Source organism: Macrobrachium nipponense, chromosome 22 (genome assembly GCF_015104395.2).
Source record: "Macrobrachium nipponense isolate FS-2020 chromosome 22, ASM1510439v2, whole genome shotgun sequence".
NCBI classification, from domain to species: Eukaryota; Metazoa; Arthropoda; class Malacostraca; order Decapoda; family Palaemonidae; genus Macrobrachium; species Macrobrachium nipponense.
In genome coordinates, this window is record NC_087213.1 from 42,349,612 (window position 1) to 42,365,571 (window position 15,960).

The 15,960-nt window shown below is 41.7% G+C and overlaps 1 protein-coding gene across 1 annotated transcript in view; it reads right to left on the bottom strand.

Moving 5' to 3' along the window:
• LOC135198254 (uncharacterized) overlaps positions 1-15,960 on the bottom strand; it is a 476,435-nt gene that overhangs the window by 34,037 nt on the left and 426,438 nt on the right. Inside the window, exon 10 of the mRNA XM_064225823.1 lies at positions 1,287-1,433. Within this exon, the coding sequence (XP_064081893.1) occupies positions 1,335-1,433 (99 nt within the window). The 3' untranslated portion in view covers positions 1,287-1,334. The remainder of the gene's footprint in view (positions 1-1,286; positions 1,434-15,960) is intronic.

The window sequence follows — 15,960 nt, forward strand, 5'->3', positions numbered from 1 at the left end:
TTCTCAATCCTTACATTCTGGACAGGTTAAGTCTAACGAACAAGCCTGGCCCCTACATTTAACACATTTAGTATGGGAGTCATAAGGAAATTTGGAAATAAGTCTGCGTTCGTTACAACCCTCCAAAAATATCTAATACCTGAAGCACTGAAATCAGACATAATGATGTCTAATCCAAAGATAAATAAGCAAAAAACCATCACAAACAAAATGAACGCATCACTAATGTATGGGATAATCCACCAAAAATTAACGAGACCCCTGCCAAAAACTACCATTGTTACGCGGGAGCTGGCATGAAAAGCAATGATGGAATTCGTCAGTTGGTACTGATCGTTCCTGAAAGTGGGCAGGTCCTGTTCACCTACTCAAGCGATGGCAGCGCCACAGCAAATTTGAATTTTTGACTGCCATAGTTAGGAAAGCTTACAGCTAATTATAAGTTCTTGGTATGTCACATGTAAAACTAACGTTGTATGGAATTACTGAGATGTAAATACAATTGGAGATGACCTCAGTCAGAATTAATAATTGTCCTTTTATCACTGAAACAGGAAATACTCCATATACAAATTGCTAAACACTGGGGATAGAGGGTTCCCCATCACCAGTTCAAATCTAATAATACTGCTGGTAAATAAAAGAACCATAAATGATCAATATGAAATCTTATTTACAAAAACAAGGAAATAAATTAGCAATAAAATCCATAATTCACAAAATATCAGCATGGTCTCTTCTATGTTTCACTTTCTTGAAACTCAGATGGATTACTTGTAGATGAACAACTATTTATTGCAATAAAAGAACATCTAGTCGTTACTATAAAACTCAATAGTAATGTCACTTTGAATGTCAAATTATAGTGAAGAGCAACTGGGGTACTTTTTTGTCACAATCTGAGTGTCAGAGCCAATGTATTTTTAAGTCAAATTAAAATACAAAACTATTCATGAAAGAATAATCGTTCAAATCCACATAATGATTAATACTTGGGAAATATCTTTTATTTATATTAAGCTAAGTTATGCTACACAAAATCCACAAAAGATTTTACTCCCCTGATTCATTGACTTTTCGTATTTACATGTAATAAAGGTTGGCAAAAACATATTTAGATTATAAGCAGAAAGATAATCTTTAAAGCATGAAAGAAAAAATATTAGGATGCACATTCTCATAGGAAAGTAAAATAACCAAGATGTTACGGTAACTGTTTGCAAATGAAAATGGCTGAATCAAACCTTTATTGCCCTTAAAAAGTATCTTAACAAAAATTGTTTTGCCTTTCAAGAGAACACTTAGCCATGCAATGTAAATAAAAAAGGTTCCATTTAATCTGGGAATGAAGAGGCAACACAAGCTGTTGTATGGTCTTCTAAAGAGGTGCTGACAATAAAATCACCACACACAGGGCACTCGTCCATAGCTTCCTATAAAGATAAACATGATCATCATTGCAGGTAATCATACTGATGTCACTCTTATTCTGTTAGTCATAAATAAACTTATCTTTTGCAATTCTTAATCCATACAGCGGCAGTGAACTAATTTTTCACATAACTAATATTTTCCTAAATCTACTGGTCACTCAAGTACATATATTAATACAATTAGTTTAATGGTTGTTTCTTTATAATAGTAACTTCAACTGTACGTAATTTTCGTCTTTGTTACACAGTGACAGCTAAAACATAACTGGCTGAGAGGTGTAAAAATACCTCAAGTATAATGGTAGCTTGCCTTTCAGTAATTTGACTTATACCTATCACTATTTAACAAAAAACAGATTTCCATTAATGTGTCAGATATTTGAAATACCTTTAATCTGTCAGATATTTGGAATACCTTCAATCTGTCAGATACTTAGAATGCCTTTAATCTGTCAAATGTTTGGTATACCAATGCCAATGTGTCCAATTCTGAGCATCTCTCAGATTGTCCCCTTAATCCAATCTCTCCTCTTTGAAACTCCTTGTTGCTTCCCCCAACTATTGCTCCCCAAGCCTGTCAGATGTTTGAGTCTCCATAAGGGGTTATGCTTGAGTGTGCATTACACAGGATATCGTAGCTAATTGCTAGATACAAACTTCCATAAGGGGTTGTGCTTGAGTGAGCATTACACTGGATATCGTAGCTAATTGCTATATACAAACTTCCATAAGGGGTTTTGCTTGAGTGTGCATTACACAGGATATCATAGCTAATTACTACATACAAACTTGAGTTGTTTAATTAAACTTCCCATTCAAGATTTTATATTCATCTCTGGCACCAATGTTCAATGAGTTCATCCTTAGCATTCAGATCTTCTCACATTAAGTCATCCACCATATAATGCTATACTTATAGACAATCAGTCCAAAAAGTCTTGCCATTTTTTCTATTTTGCTAAGGGAAAACACAGTTACGTAGAAGTTTTGTTTTGACTGTAACCAAATTATGGAATGATCTTCCAGCTCATTTTGTTGAATTATTGGAACTGAAGAGATTTAACTTCTATACATGCTTTCATACTAGGCTGGCTGAAATGAGTCTCCCTTTTATCTTGTTTGGTGTTTGTTTTATATTAACCCTTAAACGCCGAGCCGGCATTTCCGAAAGTGTCTCCTGTATGTCGGCAACGTTCGCGAGTGACCGCCGAAGCGGAAAAAAGTTTTAAAAAAAAATCACAGCATGCTTAATTTTCAAGATTAAGAGTTCATTTTTGGCTCCTTTTTTTATCATTGCCTGAAGTTTAGTATGCAACCATCAGAAATGAATAAAAATGTCATTATCATATATAAATATTGGAATATGTATATGACAGCACAAAAAAAAATTTCATATATAATTGTATACAAATCGCGGTGAGCAAAACGGATAAAAGCTAACGAGTTATTTATTTTTTTGTTGTATTGTACACTAAATTGCGATGATTTTGGTATATAACAAATTGTAAAACGATCAAAGCAACACAGAGAAAATATTATCACAATATGATGCATGAATTCGTAACACGCTGATCGTACGTTCAAAAATTCACCATAAATCGAAATATTGTGCTAGAGACTTCACGTTTGTTGCAAAGTGAAGGTAATTGATTGAATATTACTAGACTGTAAGTGTTGTAGCTTATAATTGCAGTTTTCGACCATTTCGGTCGAGTTAAAGTTGACTGAAGGTCAAATTTTTTTCTATTTATCGTTATTTATATGAAAATATTTCAAAACTGATAAAAGCTACAACCATGTGTTGTTTTTCGTTGTATTCTACATGAAATTGCGCACATTTTCATATATAAAACTTTATGTAACGGCTATTTAAAATGGGGCAAACATTACGACAATCGGACGAAAAAATTTATGATTTTTTCGGAAGTTACCGCGCACGTAAGGAAATTTTTGTTTCTTCATAAATTCACCATAATTCGAAATATTGTGCTAGAGACTTTAAATTTGTTGCAAAATAAAGGTAAATGATTGAATATTACTAGAATGTAATTGTTTTAGTTTACAATTGGGTTTTTTTTACCATGTCGGTCGAGTCAAAGTTGACCGAAGTTGAAATTTTGGCACTTATTGTTATTTATACGAAAATATTTCAAAATTGATAAAAGCTACAATCATGGGTTGTTTTTCGTTGTATTCTACATGAAATTGCCCACATCATATATAAAACATTATGTAACGGCTAATTTAAAATGGTGCAAACATTACGACAATCTGACGAAAAAATTTCTGATTTTTTTCGGAAGAGTTACCGCGCGGATGTAGGAAAGTTTTTTTTTTTTCTAAAATTCACCATAAATCGAAATATTGTGCTAGAACTTTCCAATTTGGTGCAAAATGAAGGTAAATGATTGAGTATTACTAGAATGTAAGAGTTTTAGCTTACAATTGCGGTTTTCGACAATTTCGGTCGAGTCAAAGTTGACCAAAGGTTGAAATTTTGGTACTTATCGTTAATTATATGAAAATATTTCAAAACTGGTAAAAGCTACAACCATGGGTTGTTTTTAATTGTATTCTACATGAAATTACGAACATTTCCATATATAAAACTTTATGTAACGGCTAATATAAAACTGTGTAAACATTACGACAATCGGATGAAAAAATTTCTGATTTTTTCGGAAGAGTTACCGCGCGGACGTAAGGAAAAAGTTTTTTTTCATAAATTCACCATAAATCGAAATATTGTGCTAGAGACTTCCAATTTGTTGTAAAGTGAAGGTAAATGATTGAATATTACCAGAATATAAGAGGTTTAGCTTACAATTGCGTTTTTCAACCATTTTGGTAGAGTCAAATTTGATCGAAGGTTGACATTTTGGCACTAATCGGTATTTATATGAAAATATTTCAAAACTGATAAAATCTACAACCATGAGTTGTTTTTAGTTGTATTCTACATGAAATTGCGCACATTTTCATATGTAAAACTCTATGTAACAGGTAATATAAAATGGTGCAAAAATTATGTCATAGTGACAAAATAATTTCTGAGATGTGTTACTGATGCTTTTTAGTGCGAGAAGAAAGAAATTAGCGCTTGCGCGCCTGGGTAACGATTGTAAACAAAACAACAGCTTGATCCGTGAACTCCCAGCATCCCCCAAGGCGTGTGATTCAAAAGTTTTCGCCTAGTAGGCCTATAACTATTTTTCCGCGAATTTTTAAAATAACTCTTTTTCGTCGACGTTTCGTATGTCGGTTTGGCACCCAACAGACAATTTTCGTCGACGTTTAATACGTCCAATCAGCATTAAAGGGTTAACTGTTTTTAATTTTTTATGCTCCAATACAGTTTACTCTTTAACTAACAATTAACTTATTTTCCCATATCCCAGTGCTTTCTCTGCTGAAGTCCTTTTGTCTTGGACCATTCTGCTTTTTCAGTTAGGAAAAAAAGAGTGGGTAATAATAATAGTACTAATGCCATGATCATCCAAAATGACTTTCATAATGTTTTTTTTTCACTGTCAGAGTTTTGCTTTACACCTCTTTCATTTCTGGCTTCCCTCACATTCTTCTACCTTTAATTGTACCTCATATGATAATCAACTCTCATCTATTAAAACTGTGTTACATAGTATATAAATATGCAAACCACCAAAGGGGAAAATGAAACATCAGTCATAATTCCTGACTGTTTTACCTTATTTAGTAAGACATCTTCAAGGGCCTGATATATAATCATAGAATTTAACATTATATGTATATGCTAGGTGACAGTATCAATGAATATGCAAATAATAGATAAAAAATATCAGCACCTGAGAGGAAGAGGATTTTACACCTTTGCTATGACGATTTCTTTTATAAACGGGATTCGGTTATATTTCTTTCTAAACATTTTTAGGCCAAGCAAACTTCTATTACTGGCCCAACTAATTGCATGATTGTTTTCAAGTGGCTGAAGCCCAGATAATAAAACAAGTTATTGTCCATGGTGTGTTCCAGGACCCCATGGTAACTAGAATAATATCAAAGAAACATCTCTTAGCCTGGTCTTATAGCTGGGTACGTATTATGTCGTAATGATAAACGCTATGACACGTAACATAGTATAATGGACTCAAAGCCAAGAAGGCATCTTCTCTCGTCTTCAGCAAAGCTGTACCCAGGTTTCCTATGTCAAAACTGCAGAAGAAATGACAATTATTGCGCATGTGTGCCAGTCATCTTGCTTTACTATCGAGCTGGTAAAAAGACCAGGAACCATTACTCTGTTGGTCAATGCAGAATGAACTTTTCCCCAAATCCCATCCCCTTTCATCAGGGAAGTGGGAGAGTTTTGAGGACTCAACAGCAACTATTAAAAATGAGTTTTTCGTACATCAAAACCTATTTTTTTATAGCATAGTCTCTGTTTTGTCCTCAAAGGAGCATTACAAAGAAATTGGCAGGTGACAAAAAGCTTAAGCTCCCAAAATTTCAATCCCAACAATACCAAAAATAAAACTAAACCATTTCTGGACCAAGGTCAAGCCACAGGTTTTGGTAACAAAAACAAGAAACTAAGCAAGAACTTCAAGTTTTAAGTGTGTAATTCTAAGTATGCTGGGTAAGGTTGCAGTCTTGCCGCACCTTTCCCAGCAATAGCCAGGATACCCACCCATTAGGAAGAGCCTGGTTTTCCTCTGTGGAGCCTATGGGGTCAGGATTAACCATACCACCTACTGATACATAGTGTAGTCGAATTTGTTCAAGCTCACGGCAGTAGTGTTTTAAGAATACTCTCTAATGACCACCTTGTACATTTGGAGACCTCTTCGAAAGAGACATTTCTGGGCTCAGCTCGTGTCGGCCTATGAAAGGATCCTTAATATCATTCTTTCTAGGTAAAATTAATCTAAAATTACCAGAGAAAAACAAAATTAAGAAAATGTCAGTAAAACTGACTCGCTCACTCTTAAAAAGAAGTGTCGGTATGGTAATAGGGGCGAGTGGGAACACTACCACGAGACATTCACCAATTAGAACTTCCAATCAGAATCCCCACAAGAGAGAGCTGATACCAACGGGCGATGCGGCCGCTACTACTACTACTAGAGGACGCCACGGACAGCAGCGCCCCTAGCGGACATCCTTAATCATTAGCGCTAGCGTTCAGACGCATTTTCTCTGTGCTTGTGCCTTTTACGGGATTTCTTATCACCATCGTTATGGAACGTTCTGCCATCGCAACGGCTAAGTTAAGTGCCTCATAAGTAATGTTTTACTATATTTTTGTCTTCCGGGAACCAGTATTTTCCTTCTAATAGGTCATATACGGTTTCCCGGTTGTCTCGTGGCGGCGCCATGCTGCCTCGTTAAGAATTCCCGGTCCTCCATACTGGACTTCTTTAAAATTAACTTATGGGCTTACATATTACGTTCATCGTTTTTTACATCGAGTTTTAGCTAGATTAGCCCCTTTACCATTTCTCTTAGTTTGGTATTTAGGGCTATTATTATTGTTCCAGCCCAGCATCCCGGCTCTTGCTCTTCATCGGCTATCGCTGGCTCCGAGTAGGCTTCTGTTCCTCGGAACAGTTTGCCTCCTCCTGGGCTTCTTTTTCTTCTACTAAAAGTGTCTTTTCCATCTTTACGATGTAATTTTATTCTATTTAGGGTGTTAGGCTAGCCTAGGTGCATGTCCCATGGTTTGGTACAGCCTGGTTCACGTGGCCCTCCCACGGTTGTGTTGCTCGCGGCTTAGGCCACTTGCGGTCACGTGTTCCATCGCACCTTACCCTTTCCCTTCCCTCCCTACCAGGTATAGGGAGGCGCTGGGGGACCCCTTGGTTGTCATGACAACCTCAGTTGCCTTCCTCCCTCTCTCTCTGAGGTGGCCAGGGGTTCCTCCCAGCGGGGGGTATAGGGCGACCACTCATAGGGTACCAGGTCTCCGAGCGGGTAGTTGTTGAGACGGGGAGGAGTAGGCCAACCCCCCCCCTCTCTCTCTCCCGCCGTGTTACGCCGAGACCCTCCCCCCCCTTCCCAGTTGCTCAGCCACCTTCCCTTTCTATAACGAACGGAGCCTTCCGTTCGCAGCCGGGGCACCTTTGGTTATAGATTACTGGCTCCGCCAGCGGGCGGGGTGGTCACTACTAGTGGTCGGTTGCTTGCCTACTATATCCTTACATCTCTCCCCCGCTACCGGAAGGGAGCTTGCTTCTTACCCGGGCACTCTTCTAGTAGACAGGTGGAGAAGGTTTGATATTATTGTTATTTTAAGGATATACCCTAATTTTACGATGATTTGTTTAATTTTATTATTCATATGTTTACCATCCCCGCCATTTTTCGTCGTGGTTTCCTTTTACCACCACTCCTGGTTGGATTCTATCTCTTGTCTCCGCCGTCAGCGGAGCAATAGCCTAGGACAACCAACCAACCTTGTTACCACACGTATTATGGCGGGGCTCTGGTTTAATCTAACTTTCTCGCTCCGGCACCAGCGGAGCAACTGTTAGGCTGTAAGTGTTCTCCTGATACTCATGTATCTTTCCACTTACAGGCTACCAACTGTCAGGTCCTGGGATGCAACGCGACGTTGTACGACCCCTGCGGCCACGATGAGTGCAGGTCTCACGCTCCATGTGCCACGTCATTCAACGATATGATCGTCTGGCACCCGGAAGCCTGCGCCATCTGCTACGACCTAGTCAGTCAGCTGGTGGAGGGGGTAAGTCGATTATAGGCTTCTTTATCAATTTACTAACAACTCTTAGCCATAAGTTTGTTAACCCCGTTCCGCCATTAGAAGCTCATCTCGCCCTTTCTTTCAGGCTACTGGTGTGAGGGAGGTCGCCCTTGCTACCCTGAAAGCGTGGGTGGGCGGCTTCGGGAAGAACGCCGCCAAAGGCCAGCCGTACATCCCTTGACAAGAAGCTGGCCGTCCAGATCTTCCCTGCGGGCAAGTCAACAGGGTATGTTGACCCCTTGTCCGCAGCCCCTCTCATAGCCTCCATCCAGCAAGATCTGCAGCAATCTTTCGGGGTCGTAGCTTCACAGGAGTCGGTCCCAGACGTCGCTGCCCTGGACCTCAACATCGAGCCTATGGCGGTAGGGGCAGAGGATTTGTTGGTTGAGGTAGGTGTGTCGGGCGCCCAAGGTCTTTCCTTGGGCGTTCCTGGATCTTCTCCTGTCCCTTCTTCGAGCGCTTCTTTCCAAGGCTTTGTGGGATCTGAGATCCCTACCCGCTCTCCCGCTCTCTCTGTACCCCCAAAGGTGAAGGGACAGAGAGAACCGAAGACTCTATCTAAGACGACTTCTAAGAAGTCGTCTTCGTCTTCTTCGGCTAAGAAGTCTTCGACTTCTTACGCTGACGCGGTGAAGGCCAAGCCGAGCTCTTCTTACTCGAAGAGCTCTAGAAGCAAGGCTTCTAAGGAGAAGGCTCGCGCTCCCGCCGAGCCAATGCCTTCTCCTGCCTCCACCGCATCCACTCCGGCAACGCCGGTGGGAGGAGCGGGACCCAGCACCTTTGATCCCACTGCTTTCTCAGCAGTGGTGATGCAACAGGTGGGCGAGATGGTTGGCTCGCAAGTCTCCGCCCTGGGGACGAGATTTGAGCAGATGTTCGCACAACTGTCGAGCACTCTGTCTCAATCAGGCCAGTCCATCCAAGATCTCTCTAACAGGGTTAGAGAGAATGAGGACCGAGTAGCTGGGCTCTCTCAGGTCCCTCTTCCAGTCTCCCCAGTGCCAAGTGCTGGTATTTTCCAGCTCCCGCCATACGACTCTCTGCCAGCTTTCTCTATGGAGAACCCATGAGAGTAGCCCCGCCTACGCTCCATTTAAGGATGGTATGATCTCTATCCCGGAGTGTGGAACTCGAAGGATTGAGGACTTCGAGTTTTATCCTCCGGGTCTGACGCAGCCTTTCATCGGCTATGCTAGGCTGACTGTAGCGGCTCTTACTAGGGAAGACAAGATCTCTAGGGAGGATGTTCTCTACAGTAGGGATCATGCCCAACGGGAATGGGTTCACTGCCTTGAGGACTGGGAGTGCACAAACACTAAGCTCCAGGCCTATAAGAGTCCTTTCACTATTTTTTGCGACGGAGAGGAGGCTTCTCTTCCGTTCGCCACGAAAATAGTAGAGAGGACTCTTCAGGCAGTCCTCAAGGATGAGCCCATGCCACAGCTAAGGGAGGCGGAGTCTACTTCTCCGCTCTTCCCAGCTTTTGGAGAATTGTGGGAGAACTTGCCAGCCACGTTCACGCTTGGCAAGCTCAAGCCGGACTGCGCCATGGACCAGTTCGGCGAGAAGCTTCCAAGGCTGCCTGATTCCTTGATTCAGGCGGAGTTCGACGCGCGAACTAGGTTTGGCAGGTCCCTCAATTCACTGATAATAACGGAAAATGGGCTGCTCTCTCATATGCTACGGAACCGCTGTTTAAGATCTTGGCCAAATCCCAGCTTCGGGACGGTTTCAGACAGATGCTTTCGACTTCTTCCAAGCTAGGAGAATTGCCGAAAGCACGTTCTGCAGGAGTGCACTATTAGGCACGAGCCTAATAGACTCCTGGCTTCTAGCATGTGGGGGGCGGATCTCTTCCCAGAGTCCGCTGTAAATGAAGTACACCACGAGGCTGCTAGGCTCAACCAGAGCCTTAGAGCTAGGTGGGGTATTTCATCCAAGAGGAAGCAGGAATCCGTCTCCACTGCTGGTAAGAAACCAAAGAAGTCTGGTAAAAGGTTCCAGCCTTACCAGAAACACCAGCAACAGCAGCAATTTGTTCAGGCCGTCCCGGTTACCCAACAGGGACAACCTGCTAGTTCTAAACAGAACCAGCCCATCCTCCTGCTGTCTCCTCAATCACAACCGTCGACCTCCTACGCACTCTCGCCGGCCCTCAACAACCCTACGTATGAAGGTCAGGGCTACACACTCAATTTAACAAACAACCGAGAGGTAGGGCGAGAGGCTACTTTCGCCAGCGTGGCGCAGGAAGGGCGACAAGGAGCAGGCAGTTCAGAGGAGGGCGTGGTGGTCAAACCCAACACCGCCCATCAACAATGAGGCTCCCAGGATAGGAGGGAGGCTGTTCCTCTTCCGTCACAGTGGGGGTTCAGCAATTGGGCACAGAGCATAGTGTCCAAAGGGTTGGGTTGGAGTTGGATCAAAGATCCTCCTCCAATCAAATCATTCCGCCAAATAACCATCAAAGGAATTGACAGATTACGCGGAGCAACTCCTTCAGAAAGGAGCTATTGCGAGAGTCAAGCATCTAAAATTTCAAGGTCGCTTATTCAGCGTGCCAAAGAAAGGCTCAACAAAAAGAAGGGTAATCTTAGACTTGTCAAAGCTAAACTCTTTCATTCGTTGCGACAAGTTCAAGATGCTTACCCTCTCGCAAGTAAGGACCTTACTTCCGCGTGGAGCCGTCACATGCTCCATCGATCTTACAGACGCATACTATCATATCCCTATAGCCAGACACTTCCGCCCATCCTAGGATTCAGGCTAGGAAATCAGTACATTCTCATTCAAAGTGATGCCCTTCGGTTCCTGAATGTAGCCCCCAGGGTATTCACGAAAAATAGCAGAAGTGTTGTACAGCAATTGAGAACTCAGGGAATCATGGTAGCAGCATACCTCGACGATTGGTTGATCTGGGCACCAACTGTCGAGGAATGTCTCAAAGCCACCAAAAGGTAGTTAGCACACTTTCTGGAAACATCTTGGGGTTCCAACGATAAAAAAAAAACAAAACGAAATCCAGACTTACCCCGGAGTCTCGTTTTCAGTGGCTGGGAATCCAATGGGATTTGTCTTCCCACAATCTGTCAATTCCAGTGGCCAAACGGAAGGAAATAGCAAAATCGGTCAGGCAATTTCTCAAATGCAAACAAACATCAAGGAGAAACCAGGAAAGAATCCTAGGGTCCCTTCAGTTTGCTTCGGTAACAGATATCCTCCTGAAAAGCAAGGCTAAAAGATATAAATCGAGTTTGGCGATCGAGAGCAAACACCAAATCTCGAGACAAGTTGTCAGTAATTCCACAGATCCTTCGCAATCAACTCCGTCCATGGTCAAAAGTAAAGAACTTAGCCAAGCGGGTACCCCTTCAATATCCCCTTCCAGTGTTAACCATTCACACGGATGCTCCCTGTCCGGGTGGGGGGGATATTCTCAGTTCAAACAGGTTCAGGGGACTTGGTCAGTTCAATTTCGCCAGCTCCACATAAACGTTCTGGAAAGCAATGGCAGTATTTCTTACCTTGAAGAGACTGCTTCCCCCCGAAAAAAGTCTCATCTAAGGCTAGTTTTGGACAGTGCAGTGGTAGTTCATTGCATCAACAGGGGAGGGTCCAAATCCAAGCATGTGAACCATGTCATGATAGCCATCTTTGCCCTAGCAAACAAACACAAATGGCATCTGTCCGCCACTCACCTGGCGGGGGTAAGAAATGTGTAAGCAGACGCTTTGTCCCGGTTCAGTTTCCTCTGGAATCAGAATGGTCCCTAGACGACGGGTCATTCCAGTGGATATGCCGGAGAGTCCCCAGGTCTCCAAGTAGATCTCTTCGGCCTCACAAGCGAACCACAAGCTCCCTTGCTATGTGGCCCCCAACCTGGACCCTCTGGCTTATGCCACGGACGCCCTGTCGTTAGATTGGGATCAGTGGAGAAAAATTTATGTTTTTCCTCCAGTGAATCTTCTCTTGAAAGTCTTAAGGCAAGCTGAGGACTTTCAAAGGGATAGTAGCTCTGATTGCACCGGACTGGCCCAAGAGCAACTGGTATCCTCTTCTTCTGGAATTGGGTCTCCGACCTCAACGGATTCCCAATCCCAAGCTGTCACAATCAGTACAAATGAGGACTGTGTTTCGCTTCCTCAGGAATTCTTCAGACCCTAACTTTATGGACTTCATGAAGTTTGCGGCTAATAAAGATGCTAATACTTGATCCACAAAATATCTCTTCCTAGAATCAGATAAGAGAGAGTCAACCATTAGACAATATGACTCAGCTGTTAAAAAAATTCTTAGCATCCTTCCTGAAAGAATCAAACACTACAAAAAAACCATGACAGTTAATCTAGCTATATCCTTTTTCAGATCCTTGTTTGAAAAAGGTTTAGCAGCTAGCACTATTACTACTCATAAATCGGCTTTGAAGAAGATCTTTCAGTTAGGTTTTCAGATAGATCTGACTGAATCTTATTTCACGTCTATTCCTAAAGCCTGTGCTAGACTTAGACTTCCTCAAAGGCCTACTGCAGTTTCATGGTCTTAATGATGTCCTCAAACTAGCTTCAGATACTGACAACTCGTCTTGTACATTCATAATGCTTCTTAGAAAGACATTATTCTTATTAAGCCTAGGTTCAGGAGCTAGAATTTTCAGAACTGTCGGCTCTATCCAGAGATGCGGGTCATGTGGAATTCCTCCCCTCAGGAGAAGTTCTGCTTGCTCCGGATCGTAGCTTTTAGCTAAAAAATGAGGATCCTCTTGCAAGGTGGGCCCCCTTGGAAAGTCATCCCACTTCCCCAAGATCCTTCTCTCTGCCCAGTATCAACTTTAAGAGCCTTTCTATCTCGTACATCCTCAAGATCCTCAGGTTCTCTCTTCATGAGAGAAAAAGGTGGTACTTTGTCAGTAAAAGGTATTAGACAACAAATCCTTTACTTCATTAAACAAGCCAATCCTGATTCATTCCCAAAAGCACATGATATCAGGGGAGTAGCCACCTCAATTAATTACTTTCAAACATATGAAACTTTGAGGATCTTAAAAAGTATACTGGATGGAAATATCCCGACAGTCTTTAAACGTCATTATCTAAAGTCCTTGGAATCTTTAAAATTTTCAGCAGTAGCAGCGGGAACATTGTTTCTCCTCCTGATACTGTATAGTAGTCGTAGTACAGATCCAGGTCTCCTTTCTACCTACCTCATCCAACATGCCTCACCCTATCGCCATCTACTCGGATATCTAGCCTTAGCCGCTGAAATCATACTAGTGGATTGTCCCTTATTTTTTGCTAGGGACATCCACACTTGTACTGATAATGTACTTCAGTGTACCTACCCTTATTTTTAATGCTAGGGTCGGACACAATGTGTTTGTTATATTTTTGTAAAAATTTTAAATTTTCTAAGTAAATCTATTTTGTTAATATTACTGTAATTTTAAGTACTTTTCATTACTAACGTTCTTTTATGTTACTGTTTAGAATAAGTTAGGCTTAAGTACTTAGTTTTGTATGCTGTAATTGATTTACTTATATTATATCCCTCGTTTTACAACTGCTTTTTTTCATTTGTCCTTTTTTCCCACCATCTTGTCTGTTTCTCTGGTACTCTTTCATAGGCCGACACGAAGCTGAGCCCAGAAAAAGGGATTTTGACTGAAGGAAAAAAAAATCTATTTCTGGGTGATTGGCTCGTGTCGCCCTATGAAACCCACCCTGTATTGTTTACCCCCCCATGCAGGACAAGATGTTTTTAGATTAAGGATGTCCGCTAGGGGCGCTGCTGTCCGTGGCGTCCTCTAGTAGTAGTAGTAGCGGTCGCATCGCCCGTTGGTATCAGCTCTCTCTTGTGGGGATTCTGATTGGAAGTTCTAATTGGTGAATGTCTCGTGGTAGTGTTCCCACTCGCCCCTATTACCATACCGACACTTCTTTTAAGAGTGAGCGAGTCAGTTTTACTGACATTTCTTAATTTTGTTTTCTCTGGTAATTTTTAGATTAATTTTACCTAGAAAGAATGATATTAAGGATCCTTTCATAGGGCGACACGAGCCAATCACCCAGAAATAGATTTTTCCTTCGTCAAAATCCCTTTTCTAAGGAAGGCCAATGATGTATGTACTTACTTTCTTAATATCATGCGATTTTGGAAAAGTGTGTGGGTTTGTCTTTTTAATGAGGGACACTAATAAAATTATTCTTAGCCCTGGTAAAGAGAGTGGTTAATTCATGGTAGGGTGTAGGAAAATCGGACCTTCTGGGATATTTGCCATGACCTCTAGGTAAACCTAAAGTGTTTGTACTGGGCATAATGTTTTGTCTGCTAAATTGAGTTTTCTTATAAGAATAGATTTCCTTCTTAGAGGATTCTCATTCTTGGCCAGGGATGATGGACCAGGGGACAATAATAACTGATTATCAGTAGTGTGTGTGATATATATTGTCCCCTGTTTAAGAGAGCCTAATTCACTAATATGGGCTCCTGATGCTAATGCAACTAGGAAGATTGCTTTTTGCAGCATGTGAGTTGCAGTTGTGTTGGATACACTGAACTAAGGGATACATAAAAGTCTAAGAACCTTGTTCAGGGACCAAGTAATTGGAGGTCTTTGGGTGTGGGTCTTTGTAGAGCAAAAGACCACAGAAGGGGACATGAACTTCTATGCTGGAGTCAATCCCGAATCCATTAAAGCAAGGGTTCCATTTCACTTATCCTTAGCGAATGCTAAAACCCAGTTTACCTATGTCAAAACCCATAAGAAGTGACGTATATGCATTGTCCGTATTGTAAAACATACGACCAAAACGTGGACCATGAAGCCATTACATTCTGTTGGTCAATGGAGGGCTGATCTCTAACCCGCAAATCCCATGTCTTTTGTCAGGGAAGTGGGGTGGTCTGAAGACTCAACAGTGACTACCAAAAAATACGTCTTTCCTAAATCAAAACCTGTTTTTTTGTTTTTTTTATAGTGTAGTGGCTGTCTTGTCCTCAAAAGAGCTTTACAAAGAACTTGACAGGTGACAAAAAGCTCTTGATTTTAATCCCGACAATCCAAAACATTTTTGGTCCTGGATCAAGCCACCAATTTCAGGGCCCATTCTTTATTCCAAATACCTTTAGGTTTGTTTTTTTAGCAAGAACAAGAAACTAAGTGCCACTCATGTTTTTTTTAGAGTGAAGTTCTGTGGTGACTTACCTAAGCATGCTGGCTATGGTTGCAGTATTGTCAAACCTTCCCCAGCAATAGCTAGCATACCTGCCTGTTAGGAAGACCTGTGGTTTGCCAATGTAGCGCCTACGGGTCAAGACTATCCATGCCACTTACTGATACACCCATGCCACTTACTGATACACAGTGTTGTCGAACATGTCGAGCCTGTAGCAAGTCTTCCTGGAGTGTAGGAAAAAATGAGTCTTTTGTTTAGGATGTCTCCCACATGAGCTCTCGGTACAAAACCTTAAGTACTTGAACTGGGCATAATGTTTTGTCCCTGCTAATTCTAGTTTACTTAGAGTAGGAGATTTCCTGCTTAAAGGAAATCCCATTCTTGGCCAGGCATGACAGGCCAGAGGACAATAATAATTGATCATCAGCTGCTTGCGTGATGCATGTCCTCATCTAAGAGAGCCCCAATTTACTAATGAGCGCACCTGATGCTAATGCAATCAAGGAGAAAACACATACTGCAGCTTGTGAGTTGTGGTTGAATCGGGGACACTGAATTGAGTGGCTGATCAAAAGTCTATGCTCGTTGTTCAGGGACCAAGTAATTGGAACCCTTC